This window comes from Arvicanthis niloticus, chromosome 9 (genome assembly GCF_011762505.2).
Source record: "Arvicanthis niloticus isolate mArvNil1 chromosome 9, mArvNil1.pat.X, whole genome shotgun sequence".
Lineage (NCBI taxonomy): Eukaryota > Metazoa > Chordata > Mammalia > Rodentia > Muridae > Arvicanthis > Arvicanthis niloticus.
In genome coordinates this window covers 37826773-37853846 of record NC_047666.1, presented here as the reverse complement: position 1 = coordinate 37853846, position 27074 = coordinate 37826773, and the positions used below count along the sequence as shown (strand labels likewise).

The 27074-nt window shown below is 37.6% G+C and overlaps 1 protein-coding gene across 3 annotated transcripts in view; it reads left to right on the top strand.

Moving 5' to 3' along the window:
• Positions 1-12237: 12237 nt before the first annotated feature.
• The window catches only part of Mdfic2 (MyoD family inhibitor domain containing 2), a 109205-nt gene continuing 94368 nt past the window's right edge, over positions 12238-27074 (top strand). For 2 of the 3 annotated variants that reach the window (XM_076940172.1, XM_034512655.1), the window contains exon 1: positions 12238-12325. In XM_076940172.1, coding sequence (XP_076796287.1) covers positions 12238-12325 — 88 coding nt within the window. The remainder of the gene's footprint in view (positions 12326-27074) is intronic. The other variant, XR_013112543.1, reaches the window with a different exon arrangement.

Genomic DNA, 27074 nt, shown 5'->3' with positions numbered 1-27074 from the left:
CAATGTCTTCTTAAATGTGCTCGGCTGGATTACACCACTTTCAGCAAGTGCTATTCTTCACTATGCTCTACCACCTTCCATGACTGTACTTCATTTTGGCTCCCTCATTGGAACTTTAGATGAAGTCTTCTGAGCACTGAGAAATGATGGGAATCAGATGGGAAATGACCGAGCTACTCAAAACCAGTTTCAGAATTCTAGATGCATTTTGTAGACCACTATTCTAGCGCCGTGCTTTATGGGTGTTGCCAGACAATAATCCCATAGATATGGACATTTGGAGAAGGGTGGATGCACAGGTGGCATTGCTGCACAGCTCCCAGTGTGTCTGCTGTGAAGCTGTGCTGGGGTAATGGCACAGGGGTGGGGAGGACCTCAGCGTATCCCACATTCTATCACAGAGTCAGTGGCTCATATAAGCGATAACTCTCTAGGCTATATGCCACTTCAGCTATGGAAACAGACCTTTGGGGCTGCTGATCTGACACCCTATGCAGAGCACAGCAAATCTGTAGAAACTTGTGTTTAAATATATTTTAATATTTGTGGAACTGATCAGAGTTCCATCCAATAAGTGGAAATACCAGAATATATATGTGTGTGTGTATGTATACATATATACATATATATACACACACATATATTTATATGTATATATGTATATGTGTGTGCATATATATATATATATATATATATATATATATATATATATGGATCTATTATATGGACACACATATATTTGGGACCTGGTAATCCATTCTCTGTAAAACTCTTAACATACAAGGTGTGTGTGTATAAAAGTCTATGCTCTTCATCCTGTAACTAAATATACCACCATTTAGCGGTTGGGAACTAGGGGGCAGGTGGTAATAGAATGCTGTAAAGCTGCACAAGCAAGGAGAGCCATCTATAAGACAGGGTTTCTTCAACCTCTCTCTATAAAAAGCAATACAGTCATTCTAGTACACATCTTTCAGATTGCCCCCATGGTTATCTCGCATGGCTCTTTTGAACTGTAAATGTATAAGGAATGAAATTGTAGTTGCCACAGTCACCATATTTATTCATGTGCCCTGTTTTATGGTGTACAGCCTGTACTGTGGCATGTAACACCCTGAAGGCATCAATTAGCCAAGGCTCCCAAGTTGGAAAACTGTGGCAGAGAGAAAGCCCATGGCAAGTGAATGAAGAGACTGTCCTGCCATGTACATGTTCACAGCAGTCAGTTACTGGGTGAAGTAACCTGGCAGTATAGACAGTTTCCTGTTTGGTGTCATATGCTCAGCATCCCTAACAGCATTGTAAGAATCATGGGTCCAGTTTTTATTACTGTAAATTGGGCACTTTCAGTTCACCTCTCACAATGACAAAACAACTTAGACTAAACTCAACATTTTTCCTAACTTCAAACTCAATTTGGGAGAAAAAAAATCTCTTTCTTTCTTTTTTTTTTTCTTCTTTTATGTCCTACACAGCTTAGAGGAAAGTTGTAATTCAAGAAAAAGAATCTCTTACTTTGTTGTTTTTCTCAGAAGGAAAGAAATGCTGCTTTAAATCAAATTCTTAAGAAGGGATGGCTTTCCCTTTAGTTACCTCTGCTGCCTTGCATCACTGTATCCAATTGTTGTGGGTTTTTAAAAATCTTTGCCTGTTAAGTGTTCTCATGTCAATAAGTCTCATTTTCCCTTGTAATCTGGACAACATCCACAACTGTGTATTCTTTCAGAACTGTGTGGCATTACCTATATAGGTCCTGTGTGGTTTCTGCTTTATTAAATTAATAATTTAGGAACATGGTGATATTCTTTTCCAATTAGTCTCGAAGCTCTTCAAAGAATCATTTTATCTCTGATAACATCAAATAAAACTGCTTACATTTTTTATTTGCTTTATAGTTCTTTAAAGGACAAAAAGAGATCATTTGTGAATAGCTGATCAAATGTTAGAATTTCCTTTTGGATCCAAAAGTCCTGTTAAACTGAGATTGTATTTGAAGTTCAATATATTTAAATATCCTGCTTTGTGGCTGACCCATGAGAGGTGGTCTAGAGAAAAGACTGATCAAGATAACATGTCCCCCTTTTTTCCCTTTCTTCCCTTCTTGGGTTAAAAAAATGAAGAAAAAAAAGGTATTTTTCACTGATGTCAGTAGAAGATCAAGTATTCGCTGAGAAAAAATGTGGTTATCTGTCCTGTGTAGCTAAGAAGATCTGGAGTTATAAATGCAAAGACAGTCAAGGAGATGATGAAGGGCCTGACAGAGGGTGACAGGCAAACACGAGATGTGATCCCAGACACCTGCAGCTCCAGATGGTAGCAGTAGGGTAACCTGTTCAGACAGGTCATGCTGCTTAAGTAGCACGTTGCTTTAAGCATCTTCATACCTGTCAATGATACCTATTAGTTGATATAATTAAGTAATTACTGAAATTTTAGCAGAAGACACTGCAGAGTAACAATCTTGTAAATCAATACATCCTTATTAATAAGTAATTGTGAAGTGATTTAGAACACCAACTCAGGAAAGCACATTTCAAAGAGTGTACAATGTTCTGTACTGCTCAATCTTAATTACCCAAATCTTTCAAAGGGCTTAGATTTTATACTCTTAAAAGTCTTAATGCATTCTAGATTCATGCAGAATACACATACAATTATTAAGCCTCTATAACTGATAACTGAAAATCTCAGCTCTAATTTCTATGGATGACCAGAAACATGCCTTTCGTATTCAAGTTGTCAGTTAAACAAAATCCTTTGAGGTTAGTACCATTCTGCATTGCTTGGCCCTTACTCTGCATAGCTCAGGAAGGTCATGGGTCATTGGTAGTCTTCATATGTAGAGTGTTTCCTGCTAGGTTTTGAAATAATCTTTCCACACTTCTTCCCTCGATGTCAGAAACCTTGAATTTGCTGTTATGTCTTCAAGTTGAATCCACAAATCATACCTTTTTATTGAGGCTTTCTAATTCCCAACCACCCTTTTGGCTTTATTTGCTGTAATAAAACATTCATCAAATGCAACTTGAGAAGGAAATGGTTTCCTTCATCTCACACTTCCAGATAACAGTGCATCACTGACGAAAGTCAGGGCAGGAGCTCAAGGCAGGAACCAAAACAGAGACGTTGGAGGGTTTCTGCTTAGTGGCTTCCTCTTGTAGCTACTACTCAGCCATCTTTCTTATATAGCTCAGACCCACCATCTACAGATTATGGCACACAGAGTGAGCAGGGACACCTTACGTCAATTAACAATCAAGAAAATGTCTCACAGAAATATATGCAGGCCAATAAAATAGAGGGCAGTCCTCAGTTTTGGGTCAATCTTCCCTGAACTAGATTGTTTTGAATACCTCTAGGTATCCTGTTCTTACCATGTTTTGACCTCATCTTTTTATGTAAATGATTTTGTCTATCATTGATATTCCAATAACAGTTGGTGTGCAGAGAATTTCTGTAAGTTTTATTGAACTGGGGTTGTGGCTCAGTGACAGAGTGTACCTTTAGCATGTGCTAGGCTTTATGTTTAATACCTACCAACAAAAAAACCACATACACACAGAGAGACTCACAGATACACATACATACACACAGAGAGAGACAGAGACAGATGGATAGAGAGAGACAGAAAGAGAGAGCAGAAAGGAAGGATTGCTTTATAATCCTTGAAATCCACTAAAGCCCTTCTAGGAAATAGTATACAGACTATCTAGGGATCTTATTATCCTAATATTTCAGGATTACAGATAAGATAATAACATGCTAAGTCTCTTTTAAATGAGCATCCAATACTTAAGCCACACTGACACATCTTTGAATTCCATTCCTACTCTGCTACTTCTTTCTCAGAATTTAATTTGGTGGAATGGGAAGCTTAAATGCTACTTACTTTTAAGCAAAATTTTATTCTTATTTAATATATAACTTATGGTCAAATTGGAAACTGAACTCTTTGGTACTTAGTATAAGAAGGGCTCACTTTCACAGCAACAGATTCTTTTATAAACTTAAGGTAGAGTTGGCATCCCAAAGTTGAGACACCCCTTGCTCAATGTCTAATTTAATTGCTAAAACATATCCTCCTGTTCGTTATGCTAGAGTAAATGGCTCAGGGCTTCCATGTCTAGTTATAGAATGACACCAAACATACTAAAGCCATTTTCCTTGGAAAAGACAAAATATGTGCTATAATTTGATTCCAGCTTTTAAACTGATATCATTGCCTTTAACTGCAGGGAGGTAAAGCATAAATGGAGCCATAGAACTGCTGGAGAAAGAATAACGAGATTGAAGACAGGTTATGACTTGTCTGTAATTTGGATCTAGAGTTTGGAACTTGAGGTAGACAGGAGGCAGATTTCCCACATAAAGAGGTGAAGTATTTTTACAAATGATAAAACCTTTAGAAGAACATTACAAAGAGTGCAAATGTCATGGTTAATGTGGCACGGGAAGATTTTCTAGATCCAGTAAAGCACTGGACTTTGGAGAATTTAGTTGCCATCCAAGGAAGGACATGTCTTTGCCACAATAAACAGGTCATAGAGCATGAACTGGACCCAGTACCAAGAGATGTAAAAACAGACTTAGCATATGAAGTACTAGAGCAAAGCTTAAAATAATTGAAATATGACATCATCAATTCATCTTGCTAGGACAAGTTCAATATTTGTCAAAACATACAGCACGGTTCAAATTAGAATATTCTGCATGCAGATAAAAACTGATGTTTTAAAAGTGAAGAAATTTCATCACATTTTTAAAAAGGTAAGCAAAGGCCATCAATAAAAGTAGTTCATTGCAGACCAGAATGTTACAGGACTTAGACAATGACTTTAAATGATTAATAAAATAAAGAAGATAAAGGAAAGGGTTGTGATAATAAATGACAGTGAAAAACACTAAAAAAAGTAGAAATTATACCAAAGACTAGGTGGAAATTCTAAAATAAAACATAACAAAAATATGATGCTGTTAGTCTGAAGAGTAGGTGGGGACCTCAGAAGGAAAGGTTATGAGCCTCAGAGGAAAATCAGTAAGTTACTTAGTCTGACAAATAAAAAGAGGAAGTACAAAACAATGGGACCTGTGTGAAAGAATCAGGTAGTCTAACATGTAAAAAATTGGGATTCCAGAGAACAAATAAACAATAAAATAGTATTTGAAAAAAAGAATTGGGCATGACATACCAATTAGCAGAAATACCCAACAAAGGGGAGATAGAATCTGTAAAGACCATCTCCAGCAGATAGGCACGGCCCCCGGTTGAGGGATAGGACCATCCATCAACCTCTAAAATTTTAACCCAGAATTGTTCCTGTCTAAAGGAAATGCAGAGTCAAAAAAAAAAAAAAAAAAATGGAGCAGAGACTGAAAGAAAGGCCATTCACAGACTGCCTCACTTAGGGATCCATCCCATCTGCTGACACCAAACCCAGACACTATTACTAATGCGTAAAGAGCTTGCTGACAGTAGCCTGGTATAGCTGTCCCCTGAAAGGCTCTGCCAGCACCTGACTAATACAGATGCCAACCATTGGACTGAGCCTGAGACCTCAATGGAGGAGTTAGGGGAAGGACTGAAGGAGCTAAAGAGGATTGCAACCCCATAGGAAGAACAACAGTATCAACTAACTGGACTCATCAGAGCTCCCAGGGACTAAACCACCAACCAAAGAGTGCACATGGAGGGACCTATAGCTCCAGCTACATATGTAGCATAGGATGGCTTTATCAATGGAAGGGGAGACCTTTGGTCCTGTGGAAGTCTGATACCCCAGTGTAAGGGAATGCTAGAGTGGTGAGGAGGAATGAACGGGTGGGTGGGGTAGCACCCTCATAGAGGCAAAAGGGAGGGGGGATGGGATGGGAGGTTGTGGAGTGGAAGCTGGGAAGGAGAACAACACCTGAAATACAAATAAATAGAATAACCAATAAAGAGAAAAGGATAAATAATTAGGCAAATGCCCTGAATTTGTTCAAAAAGATTACTACTGTTCAGTTGAGCCCAATATCTCAGCTGAGTGCAACACAATAAAAACAACGAAAAATAAAAGACACCCCTACACAGTGTGTTATAATGCTACTAAAAACAAAAAAGAATACACAGGGAATAAAGAAAAGAGGAGGGAGAAAGCACCAGGAGACCAGAAAGGGAAAAGCATGAGGGAACAGTGAAGAGAAAGATGTAACAAACAAACAAAAAAAAAAATGAGAAAGAAGAAGAAATACTGAAGATGAATAGGAAACCAGAAAAATAAAAATACCTGACAACCAAGAATGAAGTATTTAAACCAGGCCTGGTGCCAAAGGCCTGTGACCCCAGTTACCCTAGAGGCTGAAGCAGAAGACCAGGCACGTGTGAGAAGACTCACACGTGTGAGTGTGGTGCAGGGTAGCATGGATAATTTAGTGAGACTCTGTCTCCAAACTGACAAAGAAGAGTCTGGGATAGGGTGCTAAGTGACCAAGTCTTGCCCAGTGCTCATAGGGCCCTAAATTCTGTTTCCAGGACTACAAAAAAAGAAGGAAAATGATCAATATCCAGAATAAATATTCTTCATGATGGAGAGCAAACTAAAGACATCTTTGGGAAAATAAAACCTAAGGGAATTTGTCTTGGACCTGAAGAAATTCAGAAGAAAGATCTTTGGGGTAAAGAGAAATGGCTTCGGATGAAAAGTTCCATATAAAAGGAAGAGAACCAGAAATAATGACAAACATTTTTAAAAGCTTTTTTTTTTCTTTTAACTTTCTGTTTGAAAATCAGCTGTATACACATATCCTTTATGTAGTTATGACATTTACAAATGTGAACTGTATCAGAATTGGTATAAGGTATGAAGGAAGAAGGCAGGTACGGATTACCTACATATGCCCTGCACATGACATGAAGTGCAAAAGCACTTCCCCTAAGGGAGCACAGTAAGTCAGGAATGCATGCCACAGCCCTAGGAAAGCCATGTGCCTTCATAGTAAACCTTCAGGCAAGTGTCACGTTTAGTCACCTTTATATCATCACTCAGCAGCAGCAATGGTGTAAGTGAGGGAAAATAACTATAGTGTGTAAAAATAATTCAGTTAAGGTAAGCATCTTTCTTTAATGATCTGACATGGAAAAAAGCTAAAACATGGCATTTTATATCCTGAAAGCCTTGCTCTGCTTTGCTTTGTAATATTAACCCTTTCTGTCCCTTAAATGCCTATGAAGTAAATAGGGAATTTTATTCATTCATGGGTCATTTGCTTTTCTCTTTGACACTTTGGGGGACCTGTTTAATCACTTCATGTAAATTCTCCTACCAAGGACACCGAAGACCTAAGAGAATTGTTAAATATTCATTGTTTGGTGGGATGTATTAGACATCTGAGTGACTCTTGGACATTTTTTAATTATTCTAAATACTAGCAATTATAATCTGTAGTAGAAAGTATACTCTCAAAGAAGTATACCTTTCTATATCATCGTGTTTGAGTTTGAACTCAACCTACAAATCCTGCAAAGGGCTCTGACTAATCAGGGAACTTTAGAGAAACAGAATGGACAGAATGACGTATAGTATTAAATATAAATATAAAAATATATAAATGCATACATATTTCACATTTATATGACTTATTAGAGTGGCTTACAGGCTGTAGTCTGGATAGTCCAATAATGGCTGTCTCCCAATGAAAACAGAAAAAAATTTCTGGTTATTGTTTCACCCATGAGACTGGACGACACAGCCCAGATTCAGACTATGTTGGAATGTTGAAGATGTACATACTAATACCAGTGAGGGAATGTCTCAGTAGCAGGGTTGATGAACTTGTTAGTGATAGTGAAGACAAATAGTCAAAAAGCAAAAACCTTCTTTTTCCATGGCACAGATTTAGGATGGGTCTACTGACTTCCAATAATCTGGATTTCAAATGGGTCTTCCCATTTGAAATGGTCCAAACAAGAAAACCCTTCACAGGAATGCCCGGATGCTTGGGTTTTAGTTGATTTTAGATAAAATCAAGTTGACAACCTAGGTTAGCCATCACAGACTCTATTCTACAGATTAAAATAATTGGATAATTAAAAGTTGTTGACATAGGCACACACTGACTGATATTCTTGTATTGCACATATTATTTTGTTGCTTTACGAGCAATACTAAATTATAACATAGGGTATTCTTAAACAGTCAAAAATAGTCACAGGTGATTTTATTGTTATTGTTGTTGTTTGTGGTGGTGATGGGTTTGCTTGTTAAAAATGGCACTTTGTGCATGCATTCAATTCTACTTTAACCAGAACTGGAGCTTGAAATGTGATCACCTTGCATACTTTGTTCTTGGCAAAACCTTCCTTCTGATGGACAGCTTGTGCTCAAAGATTCTATTTACGGATCAGATTTTGATCAGGAAGTAGTGCCATGGAGGACTGGGTCTAAACAAAAGGAACTATTACAGGAGAATGTTCGTGTTATCTCCATCTGAAAAGAAAAGGGAAAAGGAAAATGTGATTTGGAAAGAAGAAGAAGCATTGGGACAGAATCCCTGGGTGTAATACAATTTAACTCGTGATTCAAAATGGACACAATAATCATCATTTGAGCAGAGGACTCTTAAAAATGTGGTCAGGCTCTGGATGTGGCGTGGTTGATACACTGCTTGTGCAATATTCATGAGGTCCTGAGTTTGACTCCCAGCACAGCATAAGCCAGTGGTGGTACACACCTCTAATCTTAATACCAAAAAGGAAAATACAAAAGTTCAATTCAGCTTCAGCAACATAGTAACATAGAGGCCAGACTGGGCCACACAAGACATTGCCAAAAGATAGATAGATAGATAGATAGATAGATAGATAGATAGATAGATAGATAGATGTTTACATGCCCTGGATTCTATGACATCTGAGGCTGGCCTCTCACTTTTAGGTTCCAGATTGGATTTCTGGTTTTCAGTCTATCCTGACTGCTTCAAAAACATGTTTTATTTTATTCACAGGCATGGTTCTGTCAAGCTAAGTTTATTCATTCCAAGATCAAGCCCAGCTCAAGAGACTAAAATCCCAGTCCAAATCAGATTCCATTATCCAGGCAGAGAATTCTGTGGTTCGTGTATGATATCTTTGTAAGTCAGAGTTTACTAAGGAACAGAACTGATAGATTATCTATCTGTCTGTCTGTCTATCTATCTATCTATCTATCTATCTATCTATCTATCTTTCTACCTACCTACCTACCTACCTAATATAGATATATCTATACAGCATATATATTCATATATACACATATAGTATCCATGTGATACGTATATGCATACATATATACATATATATGTATATATACAGCACACACACACACACACACACAAATATATATACATCCCAATGGAAAAGCATAAAGTGTAATAGTTGTTCAGTCTATGAGATTGGATGTATCAGTAGTCCCAGTACGGTGCTGAGTCCTAGGTAATTCCCAGAAAGATGCTGGTCTTCAGTCTAGGTTAGAGTCACAAAGAAATAGATCCTAATGTGAGCAAAGCAATGCCTAAGCAATAGGATAGATCAAATTGCCAGTGAGAATGAGGTCAAACAAAGGCAAAAATTAAAAGTTTTTTCTTCCACTTCCAAGTTCATTTATCGGGGTTGCCACCAGAAAAAGTTGCCAGATTTAGGTTGGCTTGTCCCACCTTAAATTATCTAATCAAGAAAATATCTTCTTAGCCCAGCTGCTTTGGTTTTAGCTGATTCCATAAGTACTCAAGTAGACAACCAAGATTTATCACCACAATGCCCATGTGGGTCCTCATGATTCTCTGCTTTCCAGAGGAAGCACAACTTACTATAGACCCAAATACAACCTAATGGAGACCCAAATCCTCTTTGACAAATTAAATAAATACCTTGTAAACTGAAGAATACCACTACTAATATGGTCTGATATTAAAGCACAACTGAAAAATTTCCAGAAAGAACTGTATGCATGGTAATTCTATAGGCCATTTCTCCCATTGTAGACCTCCATTGCCTTTGTGTGGGTATTTTCCCCTGTATATCTCCACTCACTATACTGCTCTTTCTCACTGCTTTAAAATTTCTGATTGTTATTTACTAAACGTTTTTCTGGTCCCAATCACATGACAAAAATGGATGGTGTGATTTTTCTTAGGGACAATGGTTTAAACTATTGGAAAATTAATTAATATAGACAAAATAATATCACATATTCTATAATTTTGGGACAAAAGAAAACACTATCAAAAATTTTTGATGTGATATTTTTATTCATCCAACAATCACAAATTTGTATAATTTGTGGTTGTGCAGGTCAACTATCAAGCAAGACATAGAAAATACTGAGAAGTTAATTCTATGAGAGCTCAGAACATTGTTGGGAACATAGGACAAGTATCTCAGAAAGACTAAAATGGAGACCAATCACATCAAGAATTTTAAGTATAATCAGGCAAAGGGAGAGTCACTTCCAGATATAAAGATACCAAAAATTCTTCAAGGGAGAAGTAAGAGAAGCTTGTGAAGAAATATGTTTTTATGAGTGTTAATAACAAATCAGTCACCACAAATTTAGTTGAAGATATTATTTGGCCTTTCCAATGAATCAGGGCCTTGGGTAGAAAACCATGTAGAGAAGTCTGACGTTTCAAGGTCTTCTTGGGCTGTCTAAGAAATCTAAAATGTATCTTACTCATAACGGAAAGAACCAAAGATGGCATTTGTGAGGAAATTGCTTGATTGGGGTAGTTTTAAAGATGGAAAGACCGAGAGCAGCATAGAAGAAGAAATAAAGTCCGGGTGGTGGAAGAAATGACTGCTACATAATCAGATAACATCTGTGTCAGGCAAACATATCAAAGGAGGCCGACCACCTCAAGATACAAACCAAATACTGCCTCAAAGAAAAAAAAAGTGTCATCTTTTAGAAAGGATGAATTATTTATCATGTATACTCAAGGGCTACATGCTTAGGATTTTATCTTTCATTAAAAACAGTGTTGTCCTTACCTAAGAATATAATGACTAATGCTCTTTGGAATGTCATTCTGAATCATTTTTAAAATATCTGCTAATAATAAATTCAAAAAATTCATTTTCTTATTGCTTATAAAACATTAGAAAAGAAAAAAATGTTGTTTTTTTTTTTAAAATGCAGACAGAGAATGAGCATTTAGGGAACTCAGCTTTAGAGATCTTTCTTTTAATCCAAATAGTTTGTGTATAATCGTCATGTTCTTTTGGCATCTTTTAATATTAATACTAAGTCACGAATGGTGGGTCGGAAAGGATGGGGATGGAAGTCACTCTGTCCATTTGAAAGAATTCATTGTTCTAAGCCTATTTGGTAGAGTGTCATTTTAAATAAGTGTTAGCTTGGAGGAGGTTTTATTGTTTTAAACCACAGGCTTTATATTACCTTTAAAAAAAAAAAACTCTCAGCCGCAAGTTGGATGCTTCTGGCAGCCATACAAATCTAGCACCACCCAGGGAGGGAGTGTGTTTGTCTCTCTGCTCACTTCTGCCAGAGTAGAGGAATGCTGGACACCCAGAGACAAGGGAGGCTGCCGCACATACGCCACAGCCCAGTCCCACACCTTCAGCTTCCTCCTTTTGAGACACACAGGTAAGAACTCCATAGTGCAGAACTGAAGAGAGTCTGCATAGCAAGGAAGCACTAAAAGCCAAGTGTTCTGCTCTAAAGGTGTATGGAAGGCCTCCTGGACAGCGTCAGGGGCTCACATTAGCTTGCTTAGATAATAAGGTTCTTACGCTAGTCAATAAAATTCCTGAAAAGGTCTTATTATGTTTGATTGCTTTTTATATCTTTGTATTTTAATTTTTAGTACACTTATGTATATGGCATCAAAAGAAACTAAACAGTAACAAAATGTTTGTTTGTTTATTTGTGACAAACCCGAGTCTAGTTAGAAATCTGTTATTCACTTAAGTCCTGAGCTCTAAGATCTTACAGCAGGCTTTGTTGCCGAGTAATGAAGTACTATGCCATGCAAAGTTCAGTTGTTGGTGTTGGCATTTTAAAATGACAGGAGTGGATCAGAGGTAAGGCTGCAGTAGACAGAGCTCCCAACACCTCAGACAGGACAGGAAAGATTTCCATAATATTGTGATAGTCTCCACACATAAAACTATTACCACAATTTGTGGTCTCCGTGCTTTACATATATATATATATATATATATATATATATATATATATATATATATTTCTGTTTCCCCCTCAGATGTCAGAAATTGAGTTGGAAAAGATAAAAGTAAGAACTGCCGAGCATTTTGAAAATGACAAAAACAACATTCCTTGGTTAAAAGAAGGTAAGTCATCTTCTTCTGGACCTTTTTCTACTGAAGTAAAAATGGTGCTTTTGCTTACAGTCAGAAGATGGCATTGTGGGGGGAAGGGGGGAGAGCAAGCATGCCCCTGGAGTTCAAATGAGTCCGGCATTCTGACTTCCTGTTTTTATCCACATGTGGCCCAAGCTGAAGTGTAAGGATCTCCAGTGTTGAAATTCTTCTGTAGTCTTCAGGTTGCAGCAAACAAATTCCATGATTTTTTTTCCAAGACTTCACATGTAATAGAGTCATTCAAGCAATGGTTCTCAACCTGTGGGTTGTGACCCCATTGGGGGTCACTTATCAGGTATAATCCACAACAGTAGCAAAATCACAGTAATGGAGGAGCAACAAAAATAAGTATTTGGTTGCTGATCACAACATGAGGAGCTGCATTAAAACGTTGCAGCTATTAGAAAGGTTGAGAACCAACCTGGGTCTGGAGGGGCTGGAGATGTATTTTTCTTAGCTTCAAGAAGACAATGTAATTTGAGGATTAAATAATCATCGCAGAAAGGAGGGGGTGTGCTGTCTGCAAGAATGCCTACAAATAGAATCACCATTCAGTGCAGTTAAAGAAGCTACCTTCCCCAGGGGAGGATGCTGCGACCACAGGCCCAGCATGCGTAAGGGCACTGCTTGAAATACACAAATCAATATGTTCTCCTTTGATGAGTACGAATTAGTGTTACTTCTGGAAATATGTCTAAGCTCGTGATTATTTACTAGAAGTCTTGTTCTTATAGGTTTTTATTTTTTATGGACATCGTTATGCCTCTTAAAGGAAAACAATTTGATATTTTACCTAAATAGTCATATGTGTCTTTTTCATAATGCTATTAAGCCGTTCTGTTATGAAGGGACAGTTTTTTTTGTTGTTGTTGTTTTTTGTTTTTAATAAGGCCAAGGGAGAGTCTAACGAATGCCTTGAGAAGGTGATACAAATTCCAGACAATACTGATGGCATTAAGCACACTGACGTGTTTATTGGTATTTTTGATGTTTATGCTGAATCATCCTGACCAACCTATAAAGCAGTTATTATCAATAATTCACCAATGAGAAAACAGAGCCTTAAAGAGACCAAGGAACTTGCCTAAACTTGCAAGATCAGGAGGTGTGAGAGTTGGGACTGGATCCAAGATTATGGAACTTGACAGTACGCGGGCTTCACTATCACCTGGCCAGGCTCAAGGGAAATGATGGTCTAGTCCCCTGTCAGCACAAAAATCTATGTTCAAAAGAATGCTTTCCTACAGTGCTTAAATCAATGGCAACAAGCAACTTTACAACGTTCTCCTCGAATCTTTAATCCCATCCTACCTCCATCCTTATTTTGAAAACATTCATCTAAAAATAATAATAATAATTTCTTTTGTCCAACTGGGCAATAGTCAATTAACAGATATGGCTCCTCTCCTTAAGAGATTTTATTTCAGGGGGTTAGGAAGAAGTACTCGCCATGCAAACGTGAGAGTCTGAGTTTGGATCTCTGATACCTATAAAAGGTGTCAGACATGGAAGCAAATGTCTATAATCTCAGAACTCAGGAGGCAGAAAGAGGAGGACCCCTAAGGACTGTTTGCCACAGCCACATAAGCTGAACCAGTGAGTCAGCTCCAGGTTTAATGAGAGACCCTGTCTCACAAATTTAGGCGCAGAGAAATTAAAGAAGACACCCAGCATTAACTTTTGGTTGTCCCCCTTTCTCTTTCTCTCTCTCCTCTTTCCCTCTCCCTCTCTCTCCATCCCCCTTCTCCCATCTTTTCTTCATCCTTTCCTTCTCCCTTTCCTACCTCTATCTTTTCTAACACCTGGTTCATCTCTCCCTCTTCCTCTCCCCATCTCTGTCACATACACATTTACCGCATCTTTCTTTCTCTGACACACACACACACACACACACTTGTATCTCTGGAATACCATGTAAAATATATGTGAAATCATTTCCCCAAAGAGTTTTAGAACTAAAAATTTATCTAATTTATTTTTCTCCAAAAATCTTTTATATGGAAATTTTTTTAAAAAGGTAAATGGGAAAATATGAACTTGGGTCAAAGACTCCAGGTTTTTCTTGTGAATCTCAAGTCTATTAACAGAATCTTTGCTACTGCATACCATGAAGTTCCTATTATTTATTTAGAATTTAATTGTACCATGCTGTAGACTTATGTAGAAAAAAATGATAAAACTGAAAGACCAATTGTTTCCAAAGAATTTTTTTAAAAAATTATGCCCATTAAGTAGAACTTAGGCATTCAATTCTTGTAATCTATAAAATCTAATTTCCCAGGTGACCTGTTTTTATCCCATTTGGACACTTCATTTAAGCTATACTCAAATTATGTTTACAATATTTCATAAAAGGAAATGGAGCCAGATGCTAGATGACAACATCTTAATTGGGAATTATCAGGATGAGTTAGTTTCAAACATAAATGTCTTTCATATTTTGCTGTTAAAAAAAGTGTATGGGTTGGGGAAAAAAGGCAGAAAAACTAATGGGATCAGCAGAAAGAAGACAGGCATCCTTAGCTTTAAATCTCAGTTCAGCCGTGTCCCATCTGTGGCTATATCTTGCTGATTTACCATCACTGGCCTTAGTTTTTTTTGTTGGGGTTAGATTGTATGCATTGCATGAAGAATGGGGGTGTGTGATTTGTGTGTCTCTTGTTCTCTTGAAAACATGACTGAAAAATAGTGTTTTTGAGAGTTTAGTTTACTCTTGGAAATGTCCAAATCCATAAATACTACATACTTTTTATCAGATTATTTGTGAGTTTGTATCGGTTCCCTAACACAATACAAACTCACATATTACACCTACTGTGCAATAGAGTTGACCCCATCTTACCGCCTGAGGGACCAAGGTTGAGAGAGATCTGGGACATGCTCAAACTTGAAAGACTGATGAATTACAATCAATCTCACATGCTTATCTCCTACTTATAAATTCTCTCTATTATTATTGTCATTATTGTTGTTGTTGTTACTGTTATTAAGGTACTTTGTCATGGTAACTCCTCCAACTCTTTTCAATCAAAATCCACTTCTTCTCTACTACTCTACTGTAAAAAAAAAAAAAAAAATGAAAGCCTTGTTTCAAGTTGCTCAGCAAATGTTTTTTTTCTTTGAATGAACAACATAAAAACTTCTGGAGCAGTGCCTCTCTCTGTTTCCCAACTCAGGACCTCTAGGTAAAGACTCCACATTATGTGAGCAGGTCTGAAGTAAGTGCTCACTGTGGTAGTCAACACAGGATATCCAGAAAGTGCTTAACTGCAGTGAGCATGTACCCAGGACTAGACACCATCACCACCCTGCTCCAGACTGACACTGTCCTAAAATTTCATTCTCAGACCTGTCTGCATTCAGTTCAGTGTAAGGCAGAATCTACTTACTGTACTATTATGTAAGAGAAGGCATGAGGATGTTAGAGGCCAGTAAATGGAACACATGACGTCCAAGGAGCTGATGGCTTGATCATCTTGATTTTGATGAAAACCTCTTGCTAGACTATCTCCTATGTGGGTCATGGGCCTGACAGCTTCCATGGTGATCTCAAAGAGTAGAGGAAAGTCATACTCAGGGCTATCATCAATAAACAGTGTTTGAGCAACACAACTAGAAATGCACTAACTTTACATGAACTAAATTTTATTTTCTCCTCTCTCAAACCACCTAGAAATCTACCAGGGTCAGGACCACCTACAAATGCTAGACTTCCCAACATTCAGACCAAGATGGCTGTGTATCTATGAATAAATATCTATGAACTTACCTTCTATCTATCTATCTATCTATCTATCTATCTATCTATCTATCTATCTCTATCTACCTGTCTATTAATCATCTATTTATATATACACCTTTTATTATCTATATCTATATCTATATCTATATCTATATCTATATCTATATCTATATCTATATCTATATCATCTATATATCTATATAGATACACACACATATATGTCTATGTACCTGTTGAGCTAACTATATATTTATCAACTCATACACCTATCTATCTATCTATCTATCTATCTATCTATCTATCTATCATCTATCCATCTATCATATATATAATCTATTTTTTATCATTTATACTTTCTGTAATATATCTATAGCTGTCTATATACCTCCATACCTATGTATATAGGTATTTTTTACATTGGCATTCAAATTCAATTGTCTATCAATTCATTAGTCCAACTCTCTGTCTGCTCATATGCCCATGTATCATCTCTCTTAACTCTGATCTCTGGATCCTAAAAAGTAATCAAGGGTACAGGTAGATCTATAGAAACAATCCCAAAGAATAGGGGTGCTTACTTTGAAATAAGACTTCTAGGTACTATCCTTTGGGAATCCTTGTTCTGAGATACTGAGAGATCAGGACAATGTTGTGAAATAAACAGCAGAAAAGATCAGATGCTTCCCCAAAGAATAGATTCAGGGAGGCTGAAGGGACTAGTCACCACATGAGGAAAACAAAGCCCTGCTGGCAGCCACGCTACTAGTGAGGACAGAGAGAATACTTTGCTGTACAATAGCTTGTTATTTGTTTGTGTATTAACCAAATGAAGAGGAAAATTATTTGAGTTCCAACTTGGTTTCATCATAGACAGGCATTGACTCCATATTGCCCTACACATCTGAGGATAAGAACCAGTATATTGAAACATGAGGCTCAAAATAGGGTAGGAGAAGGGGAGAGGGTGAAGGGTGAATCCTTTCAGCAGCCCAAAGTAAGGGAAGCAAGATCCGGATAAAACTCATAACAAGGGCAGGGAGAAAATAGGCCCCAATGTGAAAAACTATATGGAGTAGAAATGGATATAACATAGAAATTGGGGTGGAAATTACAGGTGGAATAGGATGGTGTGCAATACCCCATTAAGTCAGGGAGCATTCTGGGTAAGCATTTCAGTGCTTCTACCTTACACCATTTGACACAGACGAGAAACATCCAGATAAACGGATGGGAGCCTGAAATTGTGGCCATTTACAGTTTAAAATCACAGCACCACCAGTGTTTGAATTGCACGCAATTTCTTAGAGTGTCTCCTGATTCTTGGGAGACACTAGAAATCTGGATTTTGATGGGAAATCTCCTGATTGCTAAGGATTAAGTAATAATAGCCACAGCAACAATAATAACAACAGTCAAATACCATGTAGGACAAATGAAACCAGGTTGCATGGGTCTATTTCAACGGGCTGGTTGCCCATTTATGAGTTCTGTTTTCAGAGTTTATATCTCTAAATATCTTCTAATATAATTTCCTAGTAACTGTTTTTTTGTAAACATTGCTCTATTGGCAGAGGTATTCACTTACCTATCTATGGCTATACACAGAGATATGTACATTAATTCATGAGTGAAGTCTTGATAGAAGTCAGGGTGTGAAATGAAGAAAACAAATATATATATAACGTAGTTCTCAAAGAGAGTAATTACCAGACATTGTGTTAGTGGAGCTGGCTCTTTCTGACTGTCACAAGCAGAGGTAGGAAAACAACAACAACACCCCTCAGCCCAGTGTTTTCTCAGCACAGAATGGCAATGACTTGGACTTTTAAACACACATGTTATCATTCACTCAAAACTAGAGGCTAATAATTTAAACTACTCTAAGACAGCACAGGGGCCACATTTCCCAAGTTCTGTTTAAGCAGTGCCTCAACTCTGTTTATTTGCAATGACATTGGGAAAGTAGCAGACTTATGTTTATCAGTACTCATAGTAAAGGCATCACTTTCAGTGAAAGCAAGTTGTTCATTTGTTCAAAAGTCAATCTTAGCCTATGAATATTAAATGGTTTCAAAATATTAATTGTATTAAATTTAGTAATCATTTGGTGGGGCTCCTCTTGAGTGTATACACAACATAGAAGGTGAGAGAACACTGCAATGAAGTTTCTGCTTCTGAAAAACTCCTATGTCTAGCTGCTCTATTATAGGGCACAAATGGTAATTCAAACAAATTCTGCCTCTCAGATGATTCCCATTTCAAAAAGTCTGATTTCTTTTTATAACATCTAGCTTAAAAATTAAGCCACAGTATTGTGTGTTGTAAACTATTGGTTCATTTGAATAGCCTATCTTGAGATACATTTTATTCTTTAAATACTAGATAGAATCATTAGCTGTTATTTCCTATGTAATAATCCAAATATGGCTAAGGAAAAGATATCAGCAATATTGTTTTGTTTTCAAGTGTAGCTGACAGGAGAACTTACACATAAAAACATGTCCTGGGAGGTCACATAAATACATACAACAAGACTGTCTTAGTCTTCACCCATTTTATTTTAGGATAACAGAATACTGAAGAAATTTGGTTTCTGAGAATTCTGGTTTCTGAGATTGAGAAAGCCATGGCTACAGCTTGCCCCCTCCCTGCCCCCCAGTTGACCAGGACCTTCTCGCTATGTCTTTTCACACCAACAAGGATTTGGAGGTTATATATCCAAAGCCTGGTAAATGGTATGAAGAAACTTTCACACAGGTCATTACTCAGAATCTCACCTAGCAAAAGATGGTAACAGGAAAAGCATATAACAAAGGAGGTGAGGAAGAAAAAAGGGAATGAATGTGTGAAGAATCTGGTGTCTCTACCTCTGTGCAAGGCACAGGAAACAAAGGAGTGCAATGCTGGTTTCTGGTGTGGGTGCAACAACTCAGGTGTGAACTGCCTCAGACATATTCTGAGTGAATTATCTATGGGGCATGAGGACTTAGAAGATGTTAAGTCACATAGATAAGGAAAAGACCCCTTCAGATTTCCCTCAGACATGAAAGATGTGGAGGCCTGTTCTTATAGAAGCAATGGAAATGACATAAAGCTTTTAGCAGAAAAAGTATCACAGGCTTGATGGTACCAAAGCAGGATAAATATGTCAGAGGGATGGATGATTAACACATCTGTAGACCAGGGGAAAAGTGCTCTGTGGGTGTGGGTGGATCTTTTCCTCACGGCATAGACCCTCTCCTAGTCCCCTGGATCATGCTCACTTTGGAAATGCCTACTAATGATGGGATTCCTAGCACAGTAAAATATATCCCTTTGTGTTTTTTTTTTTTCAAGAGCATAAACAGCTATCAATGTTTGGCAGGTTGCTTTTCAAGATCTGAGCAAATTTAAAAAAGAATCTCATCATTTATTGAGAGGAATACTAAAGATGCAGATTGTCGTTCTCTTAATGAGAATGGAATTGATTGAAGGCCTGAGAGTGGCTCACAGCCCAGAAGGAAAGCTGAGGTCCATGAACCACAAGAACAAAGCTCTGGTGAGCTTGAGAGAGAGACAATATAGACAAGATACCACTCCTCGAATAAATGATCTCTCTCTAAAATTCTGTCTTTTCAGTTCCATCCTTTAGACTCCAAGTCTCTAGAAAGGAAAACCAACATCTTCAGTCAAGTTTCCCTTCTGGTTAGTAAAGACTTAACAGACAGGATCTGGTAGATACCTTTTCAGCGATAAATGGGTTGTAGCATCAAAAGAAAGGATAAGAAGATCTGTGCTGCCTCTAATCATAGCTACTCTAAGAGCCTCTCCTTTGGTACATGGATTTCCAGCCTCTTTATCCTTGAGGAGGAAGATTTTCTTGAGAACCTGAGATGGTGGCAATAAAACTAAAGATTTCAAAAAAAGATGACTTACTTTAAATGAATTGGCCCTTCTACTAAAGTTCAAATAACAGATTATTTTATGTTTAGAAAGTTCAGGAAAAGATGAGGTCTTCTATGCTCTCAGAGATCAACAAATTAAATGCCAGAGACATATCTACAGCCTGCAGATGAAATTTTGTTCTCATTAAGCCTATAAATGAGTAAGTTCATTTCATGGAAAATGATGACGTTGATCCCAACGGATGGCTGAGAAGATGCCATGTCAGCCTTGAGACTTTGACCAGATGAATTAATCAGTGTGAAGACTCATAAGTTGTTCAGCTGCAGATTTAAAGACTCTCTTTCAATGAGGATGGGACAGTACATCAAATCCAGAATGATCTTAGTCATCGTTATTAATTGCAGTTTTATGAACTAGGAGTGAAACAATCCATACAGACCGGGAGCCAGTCCATTTTATCTCAACAGGAAGGAAAAAAATGATAGACAAGCAGAACCTGGGCTATTTCTACCTTTTAACAGAGACTGCCCAAGCAGCATTCATTTTTGAGTATGTCACAACAGTTGCTGATGTGATATACCTAATCGGCATTGGTAGAAAGAATGATCTTACTGTCAGAGGGGGAAAAAGTCTCTTACATTCGATGCCTCAGGGATAAGGACATTCTATTTCTGCGAAATTCTACAAAGATACTTTACATTTATATGATTATGGTCCATTTCTTTCAGCTTCTGAGCCACATTTAGGGGGGAATACTTGCTAATAAAATGCACCTACATAAGGTGATCACCAGACCATTAGTTAAAAAAAAAAAAAAAAAAAAGAGGGAGAAATATGAATAGAGAAAACGAAGACATTATTCTGTAGGTAGCATCGAGGATTTCAGACATTATTTAAGCCTATCAGGAAGTAAATGTTTAACAGAGACATAAAGCAAGGGCAATGACAGTAGTTTTGCCAGTGTGTAACCTCTAGAAAGCAGAAGGGACAACTCATAGAAGCACAGCATCACGTCTGACAGCAAGCAGACTTCCTTCTCCACCACCATCCATGCGAGCATGGCTTTAAAAGTAGAAGCATTGTGGAAGTTGAGAGAGAGATTTCATAAATTCTAGTCTCCAATTATAGGCAACATGGCCTGCCCTGTAGGTCCTTTTTTACTTATCAATTATTTCCTTCTCCCCCTCCCCCTCCTCCTCCTCCTGCTCTTTTGTTGATGCTGCTTCTGAAAGGGTTTGTACCTCATAGTGACCATGAGCTCATGATCTTCCCACCTCAAGTGCTGAAATCCTTAGTATGCACAATACTTTGCTCCATACTTCCCAATGTAGTAGAATACACTATAAAGGAGGCTCACTATTTTAGTAGTAAGGATTGGAAACCAGATTTTTTCTTCTGGAAGTACAAAAGGATACTTGAAAACATCTCCTCATGCTTCAATTTCATAAAATGTATACAATCTACAGAGCTGGGGAAGCCATTTCAGCCATAAAAGAGTCTGCCTGTAAGCATGAAAGCTTGATTCAGAACTCCAGAACTCATGTGAAGAACAAGTGAGAGCAGTGCAATTCAGTACTCCTGGTACTGCAAGATGGGAGGCAGAGGCAGGAGGATCCCTGGAAACTCTGAGCCAGCTGGATCATTCTTCAAGGTGAACTATAGCCCAGTGATGGATTCTGTCTCAAAGGAGTGGTGGAAGGCGCCTGAAGACCGATGCTCCTGACATCCATATACACGCATTTAAATGCTTCCCCATGTGTAAGGCTGTACACAAAATAACTAACATAATAAATGGTAATAAATAAGATCTATGCAAATAAATCCCTCTAGACAATGAAAACTGTAGCACATTCTGTATTCATACCACATACTAATAAAAATAAGGGAAACCTCCTTCTCACGTATGTTAAAGCTATTTTCTCACTTCAATGTGTACATGTCTAGACTGATAGGATAACTTATTCCTACTGTAGAAGCAGAATTTAGTTGATAAAATATATGAAATTACATAAATCAAATCAGCAAATGTTTTCATCACAGAATTACACCAGGAAGACACAACAGTTCGGATGCTCAAGGAACTTAGAATTCAGCTAGAGAAGGAAATACTGGCATCGTGTGCCAGTTGCCAGGCATCAGGCAAGCACAGGTTCATTAGCTGTACTTGAAATACAGTGGCATTACAAACCTAATTTGGAAGAATCTTTTTCAGAGTAAAATCTCTCTTACTAAGCCATAGGAGTACACCCAACTCCTTAGACAGTCACGGATGTCTCTCTGAACACTGAAAAGGTGATGTGTTCTTGTTTGCTCTACTAATGGACTTAGCAGATCTGGATGAAAACGGCTACACTAAGGAGACGCTTCAAAACAAGAAAAATAATTTGAAAATTAATGAGATTTCTTAAGTCTCATAAAAGAAATGTTAATGTTCTTTATCATCTAGCCATCATAAAAATAACAGCTAATAGTTTCTTTTAAAGTAATAAAATTTAGTAAAAGATAAGTGTGTGGGTAATAATAGTTAGTTTGCATTCCTAAATGAATGCAAATTATTTAGTGATGGAGGCAGTAACACTGAGGCTGATGTTTTTTCTTTTCTTTTTTCTTAAATCACACAATTTGAACATATGGTATATTTATAGGATAGAATGCATTAGAGCCATCAGAGTCAGCATGGTCTTAACGTTCTGAGATCCACAGACAAGCCCTAGTAAATAAAAAAGCAACTGTGTTCTAGCCTCTGGGTTCTAAGCCAAGGCAGCAAAGGCAACTCTGATATAACTGATTCCCATGGCACAAAGTTTTACTCAGGAACTCAGTGTGGCCCTCATTGCTGTCCCACACAACTATAAGAAATCACTAATTCTTGTCATTTTTGAGGCTGAATGATACTAATTGGAAATCAAACTTAACCTTCAAAAGCACACAATAGGAAAAGTTTCATGATGGAAGAGTGAAGGGCATATGGCCACACTAACTGAATAAAATAATTTTATACACATTGAATAAACTCTGAATATACATCCCAGAGGTATGTCTGTTTAATAACTTCTCCTTGGGAGAAAACAGAGTCATTTTATGGGATGAGTAAGTACAAATATCATACACAGTGCCTGTAACTGATGCCAGTGTGGTTTTCAGGAAGAGATGGTGTGTAAGAAAACTCATCGTAACTCAATGGATTTAAGCGAAAGAGGGAGCTAATAAGAGATTGATAATTACTCAAAAGCATGGGGATATTTTGTTTATTTGTCTCTTTGTTTGAGCTACCTGTCTATGCTGGGCTCAAAAATACACAAGTGCTCAAAAATAGTATAGATAAAGTAAAGAATAAGATAATACAGTCGATTACTGGTATAGAAAAGATAGGTAAATGTGAGAATCATGAGGCATTAAGCTGGGAGGGAAGCCACAAGTACAGTGTCACCAGCTGCTAATATTCTAAACTAGGGAAAGGTGATGGCTGAGAGGGCAGATGTGACAGAAATCTAAGGTGTGCCTTCTGTCTAGAACACAGTAGTCACGTTTGACTTGGTACATGTAACCCACAAGTTGAAACAGGCTCTGGCCATGTCATGACAAGTTCTCAGTACCAGGCAGGCTATAGACACAAACTGAATGTTACGTAAGGCATCATCTATTTCTGGGCTTAGAGTCAGAAAGGCATGGAGGATCTACAGAGAGGGAAATCTCTTCTGTGCTTTAGAAACAGTGTGAAATTTCCAGTCTTTATGAGCATGGGTTGGAAGAGCTTGGATGCAGACTGTTTAGAAGTGCACCACATCCATAGATGAGGGGGAATCATTTCCCAGTTGGGATAGTGGTTGTGGGAACAGCAGTGACCAAGATTGACTCAGAAGAGAATGCCTACCCTGAGAATTTGCTCAGGGACTAGAGAAAATCTGAAGTTCATATGCGTTTTCAAGATTTTATTCTGGATTTAGGTGGAATTTCTAACATGCATCTATCTCTATGTATATGTTTCATATAAATTGTGTATATTTAAATCAGAAAAATTGTAAGATGCAAATGGCAAAAATCATTGCAAGTTGGAAGACAGCTACTACATGTCTTATACTTTCTCCACAAAGAAAAATCAATATCATGCATCTTGTACATGCTTTAAATTATGTAAGGTGTACACACACATAAGTATGTCATTTTAAAAGTCTGGCTAAGCAACGCATGAATAATATAATTTCCTGACTCATAAATTAGCATGAATCACTTCCTTTATCAATAAATACAGAATTACATCATTATTTCAGCAGCTAACAGCATACTATTGCATTAAGTAACAAATTACATAAACCCTGTTGCTCATTGTATGGATCTTCATATTATTTTATTTTTTGCTCTTAATCTCAAAGCAATATGTTACTATACACTTTGAATCTTTTCATAAGTGGGCTAATGCAAACCCTATTCAAGGTCCTGTAGGTACAGTTCACAAGCTATTGTATATCTATGTGCCAGGTTAGTTGTCTGAAAGCCATATAAAGAAAATCTTGTCATACCTTTTCTTACTAATAAGGAACATAAGATCACAGAAGTTTAAATAGTTTGGTCCAAAGTCACATAAACAACAGACCACAGGATTGGGCCACTTAGCCTCCTCTTCCAATACCAAAGACTGAACATTTTATTTCAAGAAATATCTGCTGTGGAATAGAGAGCTAAAGCAGGGTGACCAAGAACCCTCACTGGCAGGCATTTCAAAACAAAAATTAAAGACTGGGAAGTTTGGCAAAGTCACTGAGGACGATGAATCTTTGAACTTGTTCTTCACTCAGTTGGTTTTCCTAAACACCTCTTCCCAGCATGCTCAAAGAGGTCTGAACAGAAGAGAGGCCTTAGTTATGAAATTAGGCAAAGAGTCAGTAGCTGACTTGTCTGCTGACCACTTTGACTGAATAGTATGAGTACTTTGCAATATTGTCACATCCACAGCTGAGAGAGAAGCAGGGGTTCATATCCCATAATGCCCAGTCATTTAATACCCAAATTATATGGATATATATCCTCCCCTTTCACACTGGTAAACTAAATAAAACATTGGTGGGAGGAGGAACAGAGAATCTGATTTTGCTTGCTTATCTTTGTAGGGAGAAAAACACTTGAATATAAAACATCACATCAAAACATAGGAGGGAAAAAGTAACTTCAGTGGCAGAATCAACTATGATCAGATTAAGAAATAGCCATGCGTTTTCCTGGATAACAAACATATCAAAATTTCTATGAATTTAAGAATATTTGAGTGACAAAACTAACTTTAATTTTCAAATATCCTGATCTTATAATACCGTCTCTATAGCTGTAAGATTATAATGAATACACTCTTGCTCTCTCCTCATTCATACATAAAGTCTTATCATCACACTTTGATGTGGCACATTTTTTCTATATTTGAAGAAGTTTTAAACTTATATAATAGGAATTTGACATGAGTAAAACATAGTGTACTGTTCAAGCTTTAAATCAGACACAAACATCTCTCAGCCACATTAAAACTAGAGCAACCATTACACATTTCAGCTCTGAATTATATTCAGTTATACTCTAGAGGTCCAAGGCCTGTTTTGCTTGTTTTTGTGGTGCTGTAGATGAAACGAACCCAGGGCCTCCAGGCAAGAGCTCTTCTTCCCCGAGCTGTACCGTAACCATTACGATGACAATTCCTTCTTATAAAGTTTCTTATCAAGCCATTAACTTCAAATTAAACTTGGAAAAATACTTGTGTGTGTGTGTGTGTGTGTGTGTGTGTGTGTGTGTGTGTGTGTGTGTGTGTGCTTGCACTTGCATGTGTGCATGCACGCATCCAGGTGCACTCCACTAATGCCAGTAGCAAATTGTTTAAAGAAATATTTGACTCATAGGAGAGGAAAATGAGTCAAATGTTTCTCCAGCCTTGAAACAGGAATTTAACACAACTCAAAGACTTCTGGTTATATGTGTGTATACATAATAAACATACATAAAATGTGCCCAAGGTGCCAAGGCATGTGCAATCACTCACATATATTACTAACCAACAAAAACCAAGGAGACTCTTTGATTTTGAAACCAGTAATAAGATCGTTTAAATGAACCTGGTGGGGGTGTGGAAAGTATATTTTAGTCAGAACTCTCTGGTGGCCCAAATAGCTAAACTCCTAGTTTCTATAAACAGGCTCAGCGTTCCATGAACTTCACACCTCTATCCCAGCCTCTCCTACCTTGTATAGCTAAATGGGTAGATATTTTGCACTTTACTTATAGGAAGACTCATTTGTAATAACTGAAAACATGCACAAATATGTCCAGTTATTAAAACTGCCCAATATCAAGTTTGACAAGCAAAGGACACTTGTTCCCTTTATTAGAGTAAACAGGTTCAGAGGAAAATAATTTTACACAATTTTAGAAAATGCTTTTGAGAGAGTCATGGCCCCAGATCTCTCACTCTCATGCATGGGTCCAGCCCATATATGCTGGTGGGTAACGGATTACACACTAGCAAGAAAGCAGATCAGAGACAGAACCCCATGTTATTTTTATTAGGACAAGGAAATGTTGCCTCCAAGGGCGATGGGAAGCTTTGACTGGTGTTCTGCACAGAGAGGCCATTGCATAGGCCCACTTGCCTTTTAAAAAGCCACATCTGCTTCAGCATGGGTGGGAGTGTGGGGGCAGTGGATTAGTGAGAAGTAGGCGGGAGAGCAAGCAGCATCCCAATTAGAGTTAGGAGAATGACAACATAGATTAGGAAAGATATTCTAGGGACCAGTGATAATTTGCAATATTAGAACATCTGAGTAAGGTCATCACAGAGAGGAAGCAGCAGATATGGATTGTTCTCCACACCGTTGGGGAAGTGATCAGCCCCTATCAACTGGAACTATGGGGAAAATGTAGCAGAGACTCTAACTGGTGTGAATGGAAATGCTGGATTATTTTGAATAGTTTGTTTGAAAAAAATATATGTAAGCCACTGTTGAAGTGTTATAAATGAGGAGCTTGGAAATTGGGATTGTGTTTCTTGAATTTTGATCATCCGATATTACATATATCTCATTGTCTAGTGTGCTCTGGGAACCATGGATGGAA